Here is a 20668-nt window from a genome sequence, read left to right as displayed (position 1 = left end):
AAGCACGCCGAGGAGATTGGGGGAGATAGAGGCAGAGCTGGACCTGTGCATGGTCAGATAGGGTACAAGCCATGTGATCGGTGGAGGTAAGCATGGACAGGACATCTGGGAAAGTGATCTAGAGATCAAGTCGGGACCAGCAGCCACGAGTGCCAGTGGCGCAAGTGCTCTCACGAGCCACGGGGTGCAGGTGACGCCAAGCGTCATATAGGGAGTTATCAGTGAGAATGGAGCTAAGGAGAGCCGCGGGGCGCGGTTGAGAAGCATGAGCGCCAGATCAGCCAAGGTCAGTGGAGAGCGTGATGTTAAAATCCCCCTCCCAGAGGAGCACAGCAGGGTCAAAGTGATGAAATGTGGTGCCACACCAGCGCAAAGAAGTCAGGATCGTCAGTGTTGGGTCCGTATACCACAGCAATCATCAAGGGTTGGGCCTGGAGGGAGTCATGGAGGATAAAAAGCGTCCAGAAGGATCGGTGATAACCTGTGAGGTCTGCCAGTGGAGTCCCCTACGTATGAGGATGGAAACCCCTGAGAGTAATTAGAATAAAAAGAGGAATATGGTTCACCCCAGCGCTGAGATAGAAGTTGGGAGGCAGATGAGTTTCGTGGAGCAGACAGATGTCTACCTTGTGTCTTTGGAGATGTGCATGCACCATCCAAGCCTTGCAGTAATCATTGAGGCCACATACATTCCAAAACCAGAAGATTGTATCAGTCATTCAGGCAAGGCGAGGAGAGCGAGTGACATGGAATGAGGTAAAAGTGGCCCGGGCACTTGTGCAGGTATGCAGGAAAATGCCAGGTAGCTGGTGAGAGTGTAGAAAGTGCCACAGCATAGGAGGTGCTAGTGGACAGTCCGTAAGGGGTCGTGACAGAAGGCAGGGCTTTGAGGGGGAACCAACCATACCCAAAAGCGGGAACAAGATGGCGACAGGTGCTGTGCACAAAGGCACGGTGCTCGCAAGAGCAATTAGAGCGGTGCAAGAAGGTGTGACAAAGTAGTGCTGGAGCAATATCGCCAGACATAATATAGAGCAATAAAATGCAAAGAACAAGAACAAATAAGCCCCAGAGAAAAGCTGCAAATCCCCCAAAATTCCCCTTCACCCACACCAACCCCCCCCAAACAGGTCGACAGTCCACTCAACCCCAACCTGGGGAACCACAACTGGGAGGGCAAACGTCAATGTCACGGGCTGGGGGGTATGGCAAACAGGCCCCCAAGTCCCGCTGCTGAGAGCCCCCAGCGGGCGACACACTCCCCAGGCCCCTACTGCAGCGTGGAGGAGCGGAAGCCGGGTCGGTGCCGAGGCAGGGGCGAGTGGCAGCGGAGAGGCCTTATTGCATTGACAGGAAGGCCCAGCCACGAGGAGCAGGCCCAGGAATAGAACTCAGCACAGGAGCGGCGAAGTGGGCAGCAGCAAGCATCCAGCGGCAGCCCGAAGCAAGGTAAGGGTGGAGATGCCAAAGCCAGGCAGACAAAGAGCCGGTAGCTGCAGGATAATGCCGGATTGAGAGCTTGGCCAGAAGAGCCCACTTAGAGTGCGGCCACCTTGCAGCCGGCCACGCCACGCCCCCATGGGATTGATATTTAGGCTGACAGGATATCCGTCGCCATTGTGACGAAGTAACCCATCTGCCGAGATCTAAATCAGGCCCTCTGTCACTTAAAAAAGCTACGTTTTATTTCACAATCTCTTTAAAAGCTGAAGGTAAAATGTGTGGCCACTTCAGTTTCAATCTGACCCAGTTAACTTGTGTGCCACTGTCATTCGGTCCATTAATAGTCTACAGAGCGGCTGTCCTATATATTTGAGCACAAGAAATGTACAATAAAAACACCTAGAAATGTAGCATTTGGTGTATTCAAAGGAAACAATGGTTTACCTACATTTATTTAACTTTTTAAAAACTATTTGGTAATTTTATGCAAAGCATAGCACAATAAACACTAGTTATTCAGCACCAAAGTGCCCAGGGGGATGAATGTGGTTGTATTTACAAATGCACGTGTTACGTTACAGCACCATTAAATGTTATTAGCCAAAGTAAAAAAATAATTCAAGGCAAATCACAAGGTGTTGATAAAATAGTTTAATTTATCAAAATTCTATTATGATGTACTACTCATAATTTGGAAAATCTTCAAAGGAACCTTTTTCACAAAGTACTTTAAAAGAGAAAAAGACATTACAAACATTGTGTTTTTGAGAAAGAAAAACCTCAACATCAGTCAACTTAACACTGTGAAAATAACGCGTCCCCTTAATGACGCAATATAGTCATGACTATGTATGCTTCACAAATTCCTCTTTTAATCTGCAACGAAACAGCAGCAATGTGGGTACATTTCTGAAGCTCTCAAAGTAACAACATAAAGCTACAGTATAATGCAAATTTCTAGTACCTGAAGGGGGGTATCACCAACACCGCATCACAGGGCATATCCGTACATTTCCTGGTACTACAGCCACCAAAACTTTGGGCCGGTTATCACAGTTGCCTCTTTTGACTGAAGCCACCAGGTGAGTGGGAAAAAAGTGTTGTATTACGTTCCTAATTCTATGGGACCCTCAAACCACTCCAGATTGGGTAAATCTTGGAGAAATTACCAGCCAACCCTGTTGGGCCACTCATTTGTCAACTGGCTAGAGTTCATATGGCTGTGCTTGTATTTTATGCATTAAGCCAGCTACATTATTATTAACATTTTTATTTCTTCCCCCCCCCCACTAAATATACAATCATCAGTATGGCACCTGGCATGTGTTCTGCTGGGACATTGCTGAAAGGATTTTAATTTGAAGAAATCAGTGCACTTGGTAGTAAATGGTGTTATATATCCTGATTTTAGCAGATAAAATGGTCGAGTGGGGTAGTTCAAGACAGGATATATCACACTTTGACCCCCATCTCACAGAAAGCAGGCGAGATGTACAACACTTTTCAAATGAAGTGATGTGAACAAGTCCTCGGGAAAAGCAGAGGACACAGTGCCAGATGCAATTGTCCTGGTCTGATATTCAGAGATCCTTACCGCTATCTATCTGCCATCAACTTGCCGAGCTTAGCACAAAAGAGGTCTCTTTGCACAAAATAAAATACCAAAAATAAACCAAGAGTGTTAGCTTAAAGTGTTCACATACAATTATCTTTGCAAAAGGAGCATTCAGGAGTAGAGAGGCACAAATGGCAGCAGTTTTAATTCTGAAATGCCCAGTAACGTGATCATGGTTTTCCCACTTCTCATGAGGTTGAGAGTTCCATCTGGTTATTTTGGTGTAGTTAATTAATTTGACATTCTTAGGAGATTAATATTGTATACTGAAGTAATTATGTTTTTCTATTTTTTAATTCACGTTTGTAATTTATATTGGATGAATAATTATGCCTGTGTCTGATATAAATTTAGTTTTTCTATTCCATCTCCAAAGTTGCGCCTTTATTTATTGAGATAAACACCCATAACCCCCCTTTTTAAACCCTTCCCTCTTTTAAAAAAAAGTATATATATTTTTCATATTTCTTGAATTCTGAATTTAAGCTTCCGCCCCGGTGCATAGCGGTGGCTACCAAAGTCTGCAAAATATAATACGAAGAAAGCATTCCACATTTAAATAAAAGCAACAAGCTGACACTCCGAAATAAGAATCGCCATGTTAAATCCAATGACTCATTTTGGTGTAACGGCTTCTGTCAGATTTGACAAACGCAGTTACAACGAAACATGTAATTGGATTAAACGTGGTGATTAATATTTCAGAGTGTCAGCTTGTTCCTTATATTTAATTCTGGTACTCTTTATTTCTATAATCTATGATGTACACGTTGTTATTTGGGAGGTAAATCACCTATTTCCCCTTAAAAAAAACACACACACACTTTTCCGATTTAAAGTTATCCTTACCTTTCACCTTAATTTCTTATCTGTCTTCCCGACATTATTGTTTGTGATATTTCTTAAACCCATAAATTTTGGAACACATTTTTACATCCCAATGTTTCTTTCAAAAACAATGTAATCACATCACCCAGTTGGAGACCACAGAAAATAAACCACTTGTAGAGGGGGCAGAACGCCGCTCCGATTGCTTCTAAAGTTACAGACGTCAAATGCAAAAGACATGAAAAAGACAACCATCATTCTTAAGTGTCACGCATAATTCTATATAGATTAGCACACACCTAATAAGAATTCTGATGTTTGGGATAGTGTTTTCTGTAAGGTGTAGCATTTAACCCTGGCCTAGTATTTCCAGCATTTGACGAGGCTCTGAAAAGCAGAGATGCAATCAACGTAGTTATTCTTTAACTTATTTAACTAACAATAACAATTCCGGTCAACCCAAACCACATAAACGTTTGTTCTTGGAAATGATCTTAAAGTATTTTTTACATACCCCTACATTCTCCATGCCACATCCACCTTACCTGGGGCACTAGAAGCTCACAAATCCCAAATTAAACTCATAGCGGAGACGGAACATCCTTGTGACAATAGCACTATGTCCTGAGGTTTGGCTTTGTATACACTCGGGCACTCAATGACATTTGCAATGGAATCTCCTAAGTTGAGTTTGTTGTGCCATGTCATCAAATAAGTAAAATAGCATTTAACTAACTTAGATCCAGAAGAAAACAGAAACAACATACTATATAGCTGAATAAAAGCGGTAAATCTGGGAAAGTAAAACTTGCTGAGTTCGTCGCAAACAACATTTCGTAGTATGTTTAGTAGTGCTACTAAAAGGCTATTCACAAACCTATGACTGTAAATCATCACCGCCACCTCTCCTATCTTTTCTACTTTGAGATGCTCACACATGTAGGTTTATTATTTAGTAGTAAATGTGGGAGGAACTAAGGGGATTGGTTTAAAAATAGGGCATACCTACTACAAAATCTGAGGGGTTTAATGAGAAGCAAGGGGGGGGGGGTGTTAGGGAGGGACATGTGCCAACCCACAAAAGAGTAAACCCATTACTATTCACAAAGTGCCCGTCTAAAGTTACCACAGCCAAAAGGGACCGAAAATGATACTAAATTACTCCTGCTCAGAGCTGAAGTAAGCCCAGCACCACACAACGCCAACCCCTGGTGCTGAAACATGTTCCCTAGAAATCAATGAAAGTAGGGGCTTAAAATAAAATCCCACAGAAAGAAACATTAAAATAAATTACAATTATTGAAAATAGTTAAATATAAATTGATATAATCTAATGTTAAAGATATATAAATAAAACATTTCTTTAATTGTAAAATATTTTAACAACCTTTGTTTAATTTGACAACATTAATATAACAATATTTTTTCTTAAACTATAATTACTTTTAATTCTATAGATCACTTTTCATAGTTACTGCATAATATTTTTTACTGTACGTGGTAATGTATTTTTAATTTAAACTTTAGAAAATTAATTTTTATTTAATTTTTTTAATGAATTACAGGTTTAACTTAAAATTAAGTTAATAAAGCTGTAAAATGTTGTTAATTTTTGTTCTACATTTCAAATAAATATATACACTTAAGTTAAATAATACTGGACATGCAAATGTTTTTATTAATTTTTCGAGTTTAACATAGTTTTTTTTGTACTTGCTCTTAAACTTTACCATAGTTGGACTCTGCTGTTGAGTTAGAAATCTCGGTATGGTAAAATACAGAGAACGTTTATTAAAGCTGGAAAAAAACGAAAAATATATTTTTATATCCAATATTAATGTTTAAATTAATGTTATACTTTAATTTTCAATGTAGAAAAAATACTACATCACTGATAACTGTAACACATTCCATTATATAAAAAATTGTTTGCTGCAGTTTAAATTAAAAAAAAACTCCACCTAACAATAAAGCACATTAAAATAAATTATCCATTAAAAATGATTAAAGTAATTTATATAATTTAAATTAATTTATACTTTCATTAAAATGTTACGTTCATTTTTAAATAAAAAAGGTTGTTAAAATGTTTTATAATTAAATAATAAATGTTTTATTTTCAGCTTTTTCTAACAATAAAAATGTATTTATATTTTTTACCATTTGGAATAATTTAATTTAATAAACATTATTTCCTATGGAGTGTTATATTTCAAGTCCCTATCTCTTATTTTCTATGAGAGGGTTTTGCAGTACCAGTGATTGGCTACATGTGGTGCTGGACTTAATACTATTTCTTGTTGGCAATAGTAACTTAAACTCATAGATTTGGCTCCATGCTCATTTTCAGGAGGTAGAGGCGTTCAAGTCTACACTTTTGAGTATGTTTACACACAGATTTAATGGCTCGGGATATTTGTAGGGAATGTCGAGATTTGGAAAGTGGTATAAACTTCTATATGTTAAGGGTAACCCTTGGACCGAAAAAGTGACAGATTCATGTCTTGATGTGATATACACGTTATGAAGTACATATTCAGAATGGCAAAATATTACAAGTGATGGCATGCCACACTTTTGTTGATGCAGACTGAACAGTTGCATGATTTCTTTTGTGCCTGAGTTGCTTATTAGGATTCTCTCTTTCCAGGATTTGTAGTAGAAAACAGTACAGACCGCAAGTATCAAATCGGAAACTTTTACATGTATTCTCAGCTCATTTGTAACGGAACGATATTTATGTATAAACCTCACTAAGGCCCAATGGATTAGTAGAACGTATGCATATGAAAAGCATTTTAGAATATATGTTAGTGTCCTTCTAAAACAACCCAGAGGAATGGAATACTTGTAGTTCTAAGGAACAATTCTGCTATAGTCCGAAAGGAAAGGTGCACTTGGATTGTTGTCTGCCTTTGTTATATCACAGGAGGAAGGTATTTTGTTTCCTTTGGTAAACCTGAAAATGTCCACCTTGTTGCTTACCAACCCCCATTTTCTGCAGTAGACATAGGACCGAAGTATTCTTTACGGAGCTGAAGTACATTGCTAACCAAGAAGACAGCTTGGTTTTACAATGGCCTCCTAAACAGGTTCCTTTTCACCAAAGGAAACCAAAGAATCAAGATTTTTGCTTCCTTCAGACTTTAATGCAGTTCTGTGTAATGTCCTTTGAATTATTCCACTTTACAAGTATCCCAGGGAATGGAACACAGTCAACCAATCAGAAGGGGGTGCTTAGCACATAATGCCCTCTTATAACAGAGCAACTGGGTCTACCTTCATGCACAAATACACTTCAGAAGGTACATTTTCAGCATAATCTTACACTACCATTTCTGTTTAAGAAACTCATTGTGAAACATATTTTCAAAAAGAAAACGTCTTTAAAAAATAAAGCCACTCTTGCGATCACGACTAAGGAGCTACATACAAAAAACTGAATTGCTGCTTAAGACCACCAGCATTGACGCAGTGATAATTCCCGGCCTGTTGCCATAGTGTTCATGCACTGCCCTGAGTTGACAAGCTGCTGCATCATTTACACAGCTTCATATCCAAGGCATAACATAATCTAAAGCAATGTGTTGAACAAGACTTGAAATAAAATCCCCTCCATCTTCTTTCTGTGTCAACTAGATAACTGCAGTGGCATGTGGCGTGTCAATTTAAAGTGCACTGCTAAGTTCACTTGTTGGCACACTCCTCATCAAACCACCATTAATAAAATAGTTCTCTGTGCTGGCACGCTGATCTTGCATTCGCAGGTCTTTGAACGCATCATGATGCTCCGAGTGATGCTCGCCTGAAAATAATGTATTTTCACCATATTTGTAAATATCTTACTAAGGCACTGATTACAAACGTAACCAGCAAAGACACACCCTTCCCTCCCCATCCTTTCATGGTGAATTGACTGCATACTCCAAATGTCCCTTTGGTGCTGTACATACAAAATACAGACGTGCACATAGGAGCAGCACATCTGCCAGGTTATCGTTACAGTTCATCGTGGTGTTGTTCCTGATCTTTCAATTTGAACTCTTCCGCTGTCATTTTCCCATCTTCATTACGGTCTTGATTCTTGAACATATTTTCAATAATTTTGGCCGAGTCAAAACCTGGGGCTAGTTTCCCTTTGCCTGCCTCCACTTGAGCATGAATGTATTCAGAGAACTGAAATGAGAACAAGTTTTACAGAATTATTAATTGGAAATCAAAACGTGCTTAGGTTTGTGTAAGAAAAATGCATGCACTTATCGTTTGAATATTTATTCAGTGCACATAATCACATTTTCACAGTTCTTGTGTCACAAACTGCTCATCATGAACTCTGTATGACCCAGAAATGTATTTGATCTCTTCCTTGTTAGTATCCAATCTGAATCTTTCACATGTATTCTCAACTCATTTGTAATGGGACAACACTTAAGTAAAACCCTCACTAAAGGGGTCATTAGGATGGCAGGTGGACTTCAGTCCACCCACCACCCTAGGGGTAACGGGAACAGCCGCCTGCCATGTGGCGGTCCGCGCCCCTGATAATGATGCCCCCGCCACCGCGGCAGTCGCATCTGGCAATTCAACAGTGCGGCGGGTGCTGCTGGCTGCAGCCCCCGAAGCAATGTCCAATGGCCATGTTGTGCATGGAAATGCACAACGTGGCAGGCACTACGAGGTGCCTGCCACCTTGTGCATGGAAATGAAGGGGGGTACCATGGGTACCCCCCAGTGCACAAGTGCCCTCCCACCCGAGGGGGCTCGTAATGCCCCCCCTCAAGCCGCCCTCCGTCAGCCTTTCCATGGTGGTTCCACTGCCATGGAAAGGCTGGCTGACGCCAGCATTGTGATTGGGCTGGCGGTGCCTTCGAGGCACCACCCCCATAACCACGGCCATATCCGCACTGCCAGACAATCGTTATGATTGCCTGTGGCGGAAGCGTGGTGGGCGGTCTTCATGACTGCCACGCTTGCAGAACAGTTCCCCCGCCATCCTGATCTGGTGGGGGAAAAGGGCATGTAGATGGCGGAGGGACCGCCGCGCCGGCAGTGGCAATCCCTCTGCCATTGTAATCAGGCCCTTAGTTTATTTCATAATTTATTTATTTAATTTTGAAAGTATTATATAGCGCGAACAAGATTTTTGCAGATATCAGAGCACTTTACAAAGGAGGGAATATAAACAAGAGTGAATAACAGGCCATTAGGTATAGCGTAGTTGTAGGTAATGGGTGGGGTAGGTACATGAGGGAGCATAGTAAAACAGGTACATCAATAATGAGAATAATACAAATAAGTGTGAGCATAGATAGTCAGGTAAGTCAATAATACAGGTAAAACAAATAATCGAAGGGATCGAACAGATAATACAGATCGGTCCAGAGTCTTTAAAAATCCACGTTAATAGGTCAAGTGTATTTAGCCATGAGGATAGCTTTTACTTCTTTCTTAAACAGTGTGATGGAGGAGATGAGCCTGGTTTCCGGAGGGAGTGAGTTCCAGATCCTGGGTGCCATTCCTGAGAAGGAGCATTTATATGTTTTTTCCTTCCGGAATCTTCGAGGTTTTAGCAGGAGATTGTTTGTGCCTCTAGTTTTTCTAGAGCCGCCAGAGATTGACAGCTTCTGGGTGAGGTATCCGGGAGAGCTAAGGTGTACAGCCTTGTGTGTCATAATCATATTCCATGAGGCGGATTCAATGTTGACTTGGACTAGTAGCTTTTTAACCCATTCTCTTTGCCACATGTCCTCTTGACAGTGCAGTATATACCACAATAAACCAACTTTTTGATTTATCAATTAATGTTTCACTTAGTCACAATTTTTGCATACATTTATTGTTGAGGAAGCTACCACGCCCTCATGATTCTAAAACAAATTGGCTAAAAGTTCAAAACAATTGGATCTCAAAAGTCGCACATTGCCATAGTAGTAACTGGCACTTAAGGGAACTACTTTGTGTGTGTGGATGTTCTGCTAGTGAAACGGCAGATTTCTTTCACTCACAGTGAAAATATCCACTGGATGAAGTGGGCTGACCCACTGCCCCATGTTGCATGCTGTAGGTGGAATAAAAATGTGAATAACACAACAACAGACCTATGTCTGAAGAGGGCTGGCTGAAAGCCCCTATACTAAAGTACATTATAAATATAATTTAGTATAATCGAAAGTGCACGGCTAACGCCAGACCTAAAAAAGACTGTGAGGTAAGAATGTCCCACTCATGCCCAGGTGCCTCCTGCCATACAACAGTGAGGTCCTTCTAGGAAAGTTCCCCTTTTCTTAAATGATCACGCCCACTTTTTTGCCTGGTATGTAATTCAATTTTGACAGAAGTGCACTTAGGTCCTGCTATTCAGGTCTCCAGTGCCATATCCCTTTCCCTAAAACTATACAATTGTTCCCCCAATTGGTAATACCTTTAGCACCCCATGTAAGTCTTAGTAAATGGTACCCCTGGTACCTAGGGCAGGGAGACTAAAGAGGGTCCTTAGGGGCTGCAGCATCTTTTGTGCCGCTCTGAGGGACCCTCACCACACTCATTCAAACTGCCACTGCAGGCTGTGTGACATGGTGCTGAGAAAAGTGAAGACACCACATGGCACACCTCTTGTGTGCCACGCCTGAATACACCGCAAGTAATATAAGTAAGTCACACCTAGAGCAGGTCTCACAGTCCTAAGGCACGGTGCATTATATTGCATGTGAGAACATATCTACATGAGCAGATATGCCCCTGTGATGACCATGTCGTTTCTTGGACATTGCCAGTGAACAGGGAAGCCAACTTGAGTATATGTACTGGGCCCTGATGATTAAGAGTTCCCCAGCTACATGATGGCTTCACTCAAACTAAAAATGTTTGGTATCAAACATCTCGTTTTATTATTCTCACACTGATTCCAGTATTGGCTTTATTTATACATGCTAACAAAAACGAGGAGTGGAGGGTCTACAGGCAATCGTGGGCTTTGATCCCAGTCCTACACGGTGGGTCTAGAAGTAGTCTCAGTGATCAAGAGACACACTAGCCCAACCATTGGATGACCAGATGATAACATTTGATCACTTACAAGACTTTGATGGGAATCCATCTTTGGACCTTGGGTTTCACCTACTGTTGCAAGTGGTCTGATGCGCTGGGTTGCCTACTTGGTTTAAGACTGTATGGTTGCACCTTGCACACTTTTGTGGATCCCAGTCTCATTAGCTTAGAGTACTAGGTTTGCTCCTGCTTTAGACCCCCAGGTTTCTGTGTGTTTTACAATTTATTTATACATGCACAGAGAGGGCACCTTAGAGATTCTCCTTGACTACTAGTGTACTGGCTTACTGGTGTAGACCAGCCTGCCACCACAGACAGGTTTTCTGACCCCTGCAGGTGAGAGCCCACACTCTCTGAGGGCAGAAACAATGCCTGTTCCGGCCAGAGGTGTTGTCACCTCCTCCAAGCAGGATGGCTAAGTAATCAGCAAATCAAGGCAGGAGGATTCAAAGGCCTCTGCCGCCTTTGATATGTGACCCAGGCTTCCCCAGACAGGGAAAATGTCACCCCTGCCCAGGGCCCATTTGGCACCGGGACAGGCGAGAAAATCAGCTGGTCTGGAGGCATGTTTCCTATCAGACTAGTTCCACCACTAAGGTGAGCTACCTGATGTGAACCCAAAAATACCATTCAATCTTGGCTTTTGGTGGAATTCGGCTCACTGAGTTATGCCCACTTCCCACAGGAAGCGGTCATAGAAAGGTGTAGTCACCCTAAAAGTAAGTAGCCCATTGGCTACTGCCTGACACTCCCTGTAACACCCCTAAATTGAGTATTTAGGACACACTCCTGATGCCATGAAGTTAGATTCATTGGACCCGGAAGAATAGGACAAAGAAAAACCTCAAACGAGAACAGAAGACTTGCTGTAGACTTTTGGCAACAAACCCTGCCTGCTTGCCTGCACCAGTCTCGATCATCATGAAGAAACCGGCTAGTCCTGCAGCTGAACTCTACCAAGAACCCCGGTAGACTGCCAGCCCGTCACAAATTGCCTGCAATCTCCCTTGGAGTAGAGGAGCTACTCCCCTGCAATGCAACAAAATAGCATAGTCCGGTTTACTGTACTGCCACTCCCTAGTTGTACAGACACAGCAGCCACGCAGGAAGAGGTCACAGTGCTCTGGAAGGTCAGATCCCTCTCCCCACCAAGTGAGAAGACGCCAGGACCAACCGGAGCCACACAGCACCACTGCCGCGGGTACTGGACCCATTGCAGCAACCAAGGCCTGTTTAAGTCCGATCAGAACTCTAACAGCACCTAGACGATCGGCCAGAACTCTAACAGCACCTAGACGAGCGGCCCTCAAGGGACGTCTAAACTGCAGAGACCCACTTCCAGAGTGGCCCAGTTGTACTGATCTTTGCACCCTCAACTGGCAAGATGACAACTGCAAAGTCCTGCAATGCAACAGCCCAGCCGACCAAGCCCCTCTTCATCCGAGCGCCTCAGCCTAGGTTACCGAGAACGAACTGTACTTCCATTCTTCCAGGACCCTTGGGAACTAAGCCCCTCATTCAGAGCTCCCAGACATGTACCCAAGTCCCTCTCTGCAGCCTGTTTCCAGGTGGCCCCCCTTCTTTCCACCGGCGTAGTGCGCATGGCTACAAACCCAACCATTACCTCTGCACCCGGACGCCCCATGGTAAGTAACAAGTAACTGCTGCTGGTACTTTGGCCCCCTATGACCTTAAGTTCTGAAGGAGGCCCCACAGAAACAGAATGCAAATACCAGTATTCAACATATGCCTTCCCCACCATAGGAAACCACTGCTGCGTAAAGGCACATTTAAGTGAACATTTTACTTAACTGTGATAGTTTAAAAAGTTCTTGCTTGCTAACAAAGTTCTTGTATCACAATGTATATAAAAATATTAGATGTTTTCTAAACTCGTCTCGGATCCTTTCTTGAGTGTGTGTCTCATGTATTGCTTCTGAGAGTACATCAAATGCTTTGCACTAATCTCTGGTAAGCCTAAGCTGTTAGCCCACATTATTAAAAAAGAGAGCATTTAGTGTTATGGTTTTTGCTTCTGTAAACCAATAAGTGTTGACTAGACTCTCTATACAGTGTACCTCGTTTTGGTCCACTATATAGAGAGCCAACTTCTTATACTCCTGTACTGTATGTCTACAGCACTGTCATGCAGACATACATTAGAGAAGGGTTGGCAGGTTGTTTGTGCAGAGATAGTGGACTGCGGGGCTACACTATGTGAGTAACCTAAACTTAATGCTACATCTGCCACACTATCTTCTTCATTACATGCGAGGCAATTTTCAGCAATGGAAGAACCTTGAACAAAGGAACTATGAAAACTCACAACATTTAGCCATTTAGGATGTTGAAGTCCCCCAAAGCAGTTGTTTTAACTGGGGTTCTCTATGGGGATTGATCCGCACTGGTTGTTACAACTCAACAATAGAGAGTTAATCACTCTTAGATAACACACTTTTGTATAAATCATGCAAATTTAGGATTGGGGCTTCTATGTTTCCTTTGGGTGCTCAGTTGACTTTTCTCAGGGCATTGACCTGGAGGCCCCTGGGAGATGACCGTGGACATTTTTAGAGACACACCGGCATTGAATTAGCAGACAAGAAATGCAAGAAGTCTGGTGTGATGCAAATGCTGCCCTGGGTTGGAAGGATCGATTGACGCGCGCGACTCCTTTGTATGCGTCAGAGAGATTGGGATGCCTCTGGACTCAGGCATCCCAGGTGGCAAAAAACCTGGGTGTTAAGATCGATAACAATCTGACAATGAAATCTCAGATTCTGGGCCTCTCGGGCACATGTTTTGGAATTTTAAAGATGCTGCGAAAGTTCCTCCCTTTACTCACTGAAGGGCATAGGAAGATCACGGTGCAAGCTCTGATTGGCTCAAGATTAGATTATGCCAACGCTCTCTACTTGGGTCTCCCAGATTATCTTGTGCAGCGGCTTCAGGTCGTGCAGAATTCGGCGGCGCGCGCCATTTTTGGCCTCCGCAGGCGAGACAGAGCGTCCGGCCTGCTACAGTCACTTCACTGGCTGCCTATCCGAAAGCGGATAGTTTTTAAGGCACTGACGCTGGCCCATAAGGCGCTCTTCGGCTCGGGAGCAAAATACCTTCAGCGCAGGCTTGCCTTTTATCGTCCAACTAGAGCTCCTCGTTCGGAGTCTCTGTCTCTTGCGGTGGTTCCCCGGGTCAGGAAGGCCCGTGTGGGGGGGCGCTCCTTTAGTGTGAGGGCGCCCCAACTTTGGAATACCTTGCCACTAGCTCTACGAAGCACTTCGAATCTGTTGTTCTTTAGGAAAAACCTAAAAACCTGGCTTTTTACTCTTTAGTTATGTTATTGTGTTGGTCTGGAAATCTTTCTCCTGTTATGTTTCTCTTTTCTGAGCTGCCAAAACAAAGCGCCAGGACACTCCGTTGGAGTAGCCGTGCGCTATAAAAATAAAGTATAACATAACATAACATAACATAACAACGAAAGGTTTTGAGAAATGGGATATGATTGGGATTAGCAGAGTGGGCGACCTTTGGGTTAAGGGTGCTGTTAAGACTTTTGAAACATTACAGAATGAATATGAGCTGATTGAAAGGGAGTTTTTTAGATATGCACAGGTTCGCCATGCCTTGACCTCAGTCTTCGCCGCCGATGCCAATATTCCTGAGTCCACCCCACTGGAAGAATGTGTACTCGATGGTCATCTGCCTGATAGTACGATTTCACTAATATATAAAAAGTTGATCAACAATCGGGCAGATCTCCTCGTGCGTCTCAGGGAGGCCTGGACTGGGGACGGGCTGGAACTGGATGATGAAGACTGGCAGTCTGCACTGTCTACCCCTAAGGAGGTGGCCATTCCCGCCCGTCTCCGTCTCGTCCAGCTTAAGATTCTTCATTGTGTGTATGTCACCGGTCCTCGGCTGGTCTCCATGGGTTTTTCTGCGAATGGGTTATGTAAGCGTGGCTGTGGATTGAGTGCTACTTTCCTCCATATCATCTGGGAGTGCCAGGAGGTAGCCGCGTTTTGGAATTAAGTGCATGCTGTTATGGAGTGTGTCACCGGACTTGCTCTGCTGCCTGAAGCCCGGAGATGTCTGTTGAATGTGTGGGAGCCGAATGATTACAACGTCGCCCAGACTCGGTGGGCGGCCCTTGGGAACATGATCGCAAAGAGAGACATTGCGCAGTTGTGGGGTTCCCGACGGCCGCCCACCGTGTCAGTATGGAAGGAGAATATGGATTGGTGTATGTTTAGAGAGAAGACTGTGTATTTGGCTAGGGGCAAGCCTGGGGCGTGGACTAGAATCTGGAGCCAGTGGAACGCCTATCGAGGGAACATATGTACACCCCCGTTCGAGGATAATTCAGACACCTTCCTCTCCCCCTGATCCGACATTCCATGTTTAGTCTACTCTCGTTCCCAATTTCTGACTTCCCCACTGACCCCCCCTGACCATCTCCACCGCTTACTAATTTGTTCATCTTGCAATTGAGGGTCCCCCCCGTACGAGCACAACTTTATATACAATGTCTTCGGCCTTGAGACTTGTTTGTTTCTTTTCTTTGTTCTTCTTTTTAAAAAACAAAATACTATTGTATCCTGATTTCATCCTGTGTTGCTACGAATCTTATTCTGTATTGCTGCCGGACCTCCAAGATGTCGGCGACGTAACTGTGGTAAACACTGAATACTTCTACTTTTTCTAGCGGCCGGCCCCTGTGGTTGTAGGCCCGTGAGTGTAACCGTATTTAAATGCACAATAAAGTTTTTTATTAAAAAAAAGAAAAAAAAAAGAAATGCAAGAAGTCAAATATTTTAACGAGAACCTGCATACTTCTTGTTATGCTTTGATTTTCCGTTTTCGTTCTATGTTGATTTACAAATGATAATGGTGTGACAATCCTACATTCAATTAGGCAGATGGCGATGGAGGCTGATTTGTTAACATGGTTCAGTCCTTGAGAATCACAAACAACAGGCAGACAGTGAACCTCAACAGGGTGCCGCACCCACACCCTTATATCACCAAACAAAAGTATGTTGGACAATATATTTCATGTAGTGTGCACTACCCTGTACTCTGTCCAAAGGATGCTACCCTCATCAAGGGAAATAATTAAAACATCACAACCAAGGTGTAGCACATTCAACATATTCATGATCATTTAAAAAAAAAAAAAAGCAATTAGCCAATGACGATTTTTATAAATCCAAAGAGTATTATTAATTCGACTGTATATTAAAGACAGGAAAATTCCATGATAATCCATCCGAGTTTGACTGCGTGTTCAGGCCAGAAAGGATTTTTTTCCTGTTAGTGTATGTCACCGCACCAATCAAAGTGCTTTTACATTGCGATCGTGTCCTTCGTATAATGATGCCTGGATTGTATGAAATCTGACATACAAAACCCACAATTGGATGGAATGTAACTTCACGTTTTTGACTTTTAGTCACTCGCTGTGCAGATGGATTATTATGGAATTTTCCTGTCTTTTAATATACAGTCGATTTGTTCACATTTTTAAAAATAGAGCTGGATGAATTTTGAGTTTACTTTACCAAATAATTGACCTGAAGAAGTCCAATTTCTTTGGACGAAAAGCGTTGGCTGGCTTTTACAGTGTTAAAAAGAAGCATGAAATCGTCATGGCTAATTTCTATTTTTTTAAATTATCATTGATATGTTGAATGTGGTGTACCCTTGTTTCGGCCCTTATTGAGAGACCTCGACCGCTTGTGTTCAGTTTCAAACTGAACATATGCAAATTAGAGGCTTTGAGCTTTAACATTCCAAGGGAGCAACCAGTCTGGCTGACACACCAATCCCGATTTAGGGGAAACACCTCTTCCATTTGATACTTAAGGATACATTGAACTCCAACCCCATCTGGCTTGTTCTTGAAAATCGCTGTGATTAATTTTTGCTGGCCTTAATTTTTGGATGTAACTGTTGGCGTATATTTCTGATTGTCTCTGGCATTTTACAATTTAAGTCCTGATGGTGAGCTGATAATTTTAGTGGATCAAAACGCCATTGATAGATTGTGCAGACCCACTATAATAATTTGAAATAGCTGGGCTTTACTGATTCTTTGAAGTGTGACACACATTTTTCACATGTTGTCACTTCCACTTGAGCCCGAGCACTTTTTTTCATCATCCCACTGTTATTTTTGTATTCATATAGATATTCCCCAAAAGACACAATGGTTATAGGGACGTTATAGTTAGTAAACAGAATTTTGAAAAACTTAGAAATTCGCTGAAAAAAACAAAGGTTACAGGAACGTTATAGTTGGGCTCAGATTTCAATTGCACAAAACCAGTAGCTATAATTACATGAGCTAACTATAACTTAACTGCAATGCACAGCTTATGACCTCACATATTACATCACTCAGGACATGGTCAGTGACATCGCTGATGACATCTTAAATGACATCATCCACAAAAACGCCATACACCCACTCATACCCATAAAACCTCATAAACCCAATCACATACCCGCACAACCACCCACATACCCATTCACAGGCCCATAAAAGTATTCACACAACCACTCACTCATCCATACGCCACTCAAACACCCACTCACTCAAACAACCACTCACTCCCCCATACAGCTACTCATACAACCAGTCACTCACCCACACAGCCAGTCACAGAACCACACACTTACCCATACAGCTACTCACACACCCACTTAACCACTTATATGGCCACTCACACTCACTCACTCATACAGCCTTTCAACACAGCCTCTTACTCCCCTTTACAAGCACACACAAACCCTCAAAACCACTTACATACCCATTCACACATAGATACAAGTACTCCCAGATCAGCTCACTCACCCAAACAGCCATTCACACAGAGAAACATTCTCCAATACAGTAACTCACACACCAACTCACTTAACCATACACCCACTGAAACACCATCTCGCTCACCCATACAGCCACTTACACACCCAGTCACTCACTCACTCATACACCCATTCAGACACCAACTCACTCACCCATGTAGTCACTCGCACACCCAGTCACTCACTTAACCCATTCAGACCCCCACTCACTCACCCACCCATACAGCCACTCATACAGCCACTTACTCATCCATACAAGCACTGACACGCCCAGTTACTCACCAATACAACCACTATGCCACACAGGTACTCAAACACCCACTTATACATCCATGCAGCCTCTCACACACCTATAGACATTCAGACACCCACTTACACACGGATACACAGTGATACACCCACTCATATATAAACTTTTGTAGTTGATGGTGTACATGTTTACCAATCGTAAACTTTTAGAAAACTCTTGCACTCACTGGATGATATCATCAGTGATGTCACTGACCATGTCATGAGTGATGTAGTATGTGAGGCCATGAGCAGTGCATTGCAGGGGCATAAGTTATAGTTCGCTCAGGTAACTAGAACCGGTGAATTTCATTGAGTTTGTACAAGTAAAATCTGAGCCTACCTATAACATCCCTGTAGACTTTGTTTTTTTCTGTGAATTTCTACTGATTTATTATTTTATTTCATATAATGTCCCTGTTACCTTTGGTTATTTCAGTGAATTTCTAAGTTTTTTAATTCTATTTCCTACTTATAATATCCCTGTAACCTTTGGGTTTTTTGTGTGATTTTCTATGTTTTTTTAATGTTATTTCCTACCTATAACGTCCTTGTAACCTTTAGCATTTATAGTGAATTTTAAAGTTTACATTTTTTTTATTTCCTAACTGTAATCTGTAACCTTTTAAGAGTGGGTACGTGAGTGTCTCACTGGGTATGTGAGTGGGATGTGTGAGTGTCTGTGTAGGTGTCATTGTGGGTGCATGAGTGTCTGAGTGGGTATGAGAGTGTCTGAGAGGGTTTGCCTGTGGGTATGAGGGTGTCTGGGTGGGTTTGCAAGTGCATCCATAAGTGTGTGAGTCAGTCTGTGAGTAAATGCATGAGGTCCTCCTGTCCAGCTTGCCCGCAGTCTGCTACCCTCTGCTTCCTTCCATTTTGTACCTCCTCTGCTCGTTTTTCTGCCTCTTCTCACTCCTGCCCTCTGTTTTGCCTCTTTCTGGCCGTTATTTTGCCTCTTTCTGCTCATTTCTGACCTTTATTTTGGCTCCTACTGATTGTTTCTGACCTTTATTCTGACGTCGCATCCAAAGCGCCCAGATACCACTAGAGGTGACAGTGATGCGTTATACAAATGCTGATTGATTTTTTTTCCCTGCGCAAAACTATTTGTGTGAGATGAACTGAATTAACTGTTTTTGTTTTTTATATTAATCAGGGAACAACAAAATGATTTGTTTTGGTTTCGTTAACATTTTTTTTCTTCCCTTTTTGCACAAGTACAGAGTTTCTGTTAATTGGTTCACACAGGCACCCCTATTTCAGAATTCTCTGGAACATAAAACTGACCAATGACAGTGCCGGCATTCAAGGAGATGTCACATTTTGTGAACACCATAATCTGGTCACCAATAAAAGTCGTAGCAGAGGGGCGAAACCAGTAACACATGGATTCAATAAAGGTTTAAAAAAAAAACGAATAGATTTAGTTCTTTGGTCCAATGCAGATTTTTTTACCCAGTGTATCCAGAAGAAATAAATAGCACTCCTTTCAAGGGGAACACTGCGCCCATAATGAACAGGAAGCTCTGAAACTGCCACATGCCCATGTCATCACCAGTCTGAAATGAAAGGCTGCACGTGCCATAAATAACGCTAGTTTGGTCCTCATTACTCGAGCAGCCTTACATGGTTTTTACAGCTGCTCTAGACTAGTCAGAGCGAGCCTCTTTCTAGGCACTCTGTGCAGCAAAGGCTGTTGTGATCGTGTACACATCAATAGACAGATGGGACATGTGTAAGAGAGGTGCACGCAAAAAGATAGTGTGTGTCAAAGCTTGCGTCACTGTGTGTCAGATTGTGCATGTGGGTGAGTGAGATTGCATGTGTATGCCAGATTTTCTGTGATATAAATTGCGTCAGATTATTTATGTCTCTGTGTTAGAGAGTGAAATACATTGTGTCTATCAGATTATGTGTGAATGTGTGCACACTAAGGGACGTCCATACTTGGAGGGAGGCAGGAGCAAGGCCCTTGAGATGGAGTGCATCCGAAAGCTGCACAAGGAGAGGCCTGTTTCACATGCACTCTGTTACCCTTTCACAGCACAATGCTCTCATACCTGGGCACCTCCTATCAGGGTGTCTGCTGTAGGAGGGTCTATGTGCAGGGAAAGGCGAAGTCACAGGAAGCAGGGCAAGCGCCCTTAGCAAAAATGCATCACTTCCGTTTCATTTACCGCGACCCTCACAATAAGCTCAATTCCTCGTCTAAACAGGCGGGCAATGTGTATGTCACATGAGCCCATCGCTTCTTCAATAAGAGAATGGGCACAAGAGTCAGACATGGCAGGTATCTGGGAGCCTCTGAACATGCAGGCAATGCTGCGCCTCGAGACCGGAGCAGCCCCAGCACCTATATACCTTAACAGGGGTGTGCCACTCTTGCCTTTTGTCACACTTTGCATCTGTAGTGGTGTTGTGCACGTCTTGCGGCAAGCAGCAGAGCTCTGGTTAGGGTCGGGATGCGGGACCACTCTTTAAGGCTGATCTCTGGGCAGAGAACTTGAGGCACATCAGGCAAACTTTATTAGCGTAACATTCACTGAAGAGGAGGAGCTGGGACATTAACCAAGTCATCAA

The 20668-nt window shown here is 42.8% G+C and overlaps 1 protein-coding gene across 1 annotated transcript in view; it reads right to left on the bottom strand.

Moving 5' to 3' along the window:
• Positions 1-2079: 2079 nt before the first annotated feature.
• FKBP9 (FKBP prolyl isomerase 9) overlaps positions 2080-20668 on the bottom strand; it is a 181343-nt gene continuing 162754 nt past the window's right edge. Inside the window, exon 10 of the mRNA XM_086964801.1 lies at positions 2080-8062. Coding sequence (XP_086820927.1) covers positions 7886-8062 — 177 coding nt within the window. The 3' untranslated portion in view covers positions 2080-7885. The remainder of the gene's footprint in view (positions 8063-20668) is intronic.

Source organism: Lissotriton vulgaris, chromosome 4_1, assembly GCF_964263255.1.
Source record: "Lissotriton vulgaris chromosome 4_1, aLisVul1.2, whole genome shotgun sequence".
NCBI lineage: Eukaryota > Metazoa > Chordata > Amphibia > Caudata > Salamandridae > Lissotriton > Lissotriton vulgaris.
The sequence above is the reverse complement of the archived record's forward strand: the minus strand, read 5'-3'. Positions and strand labels throughout refer to the sequence as shown.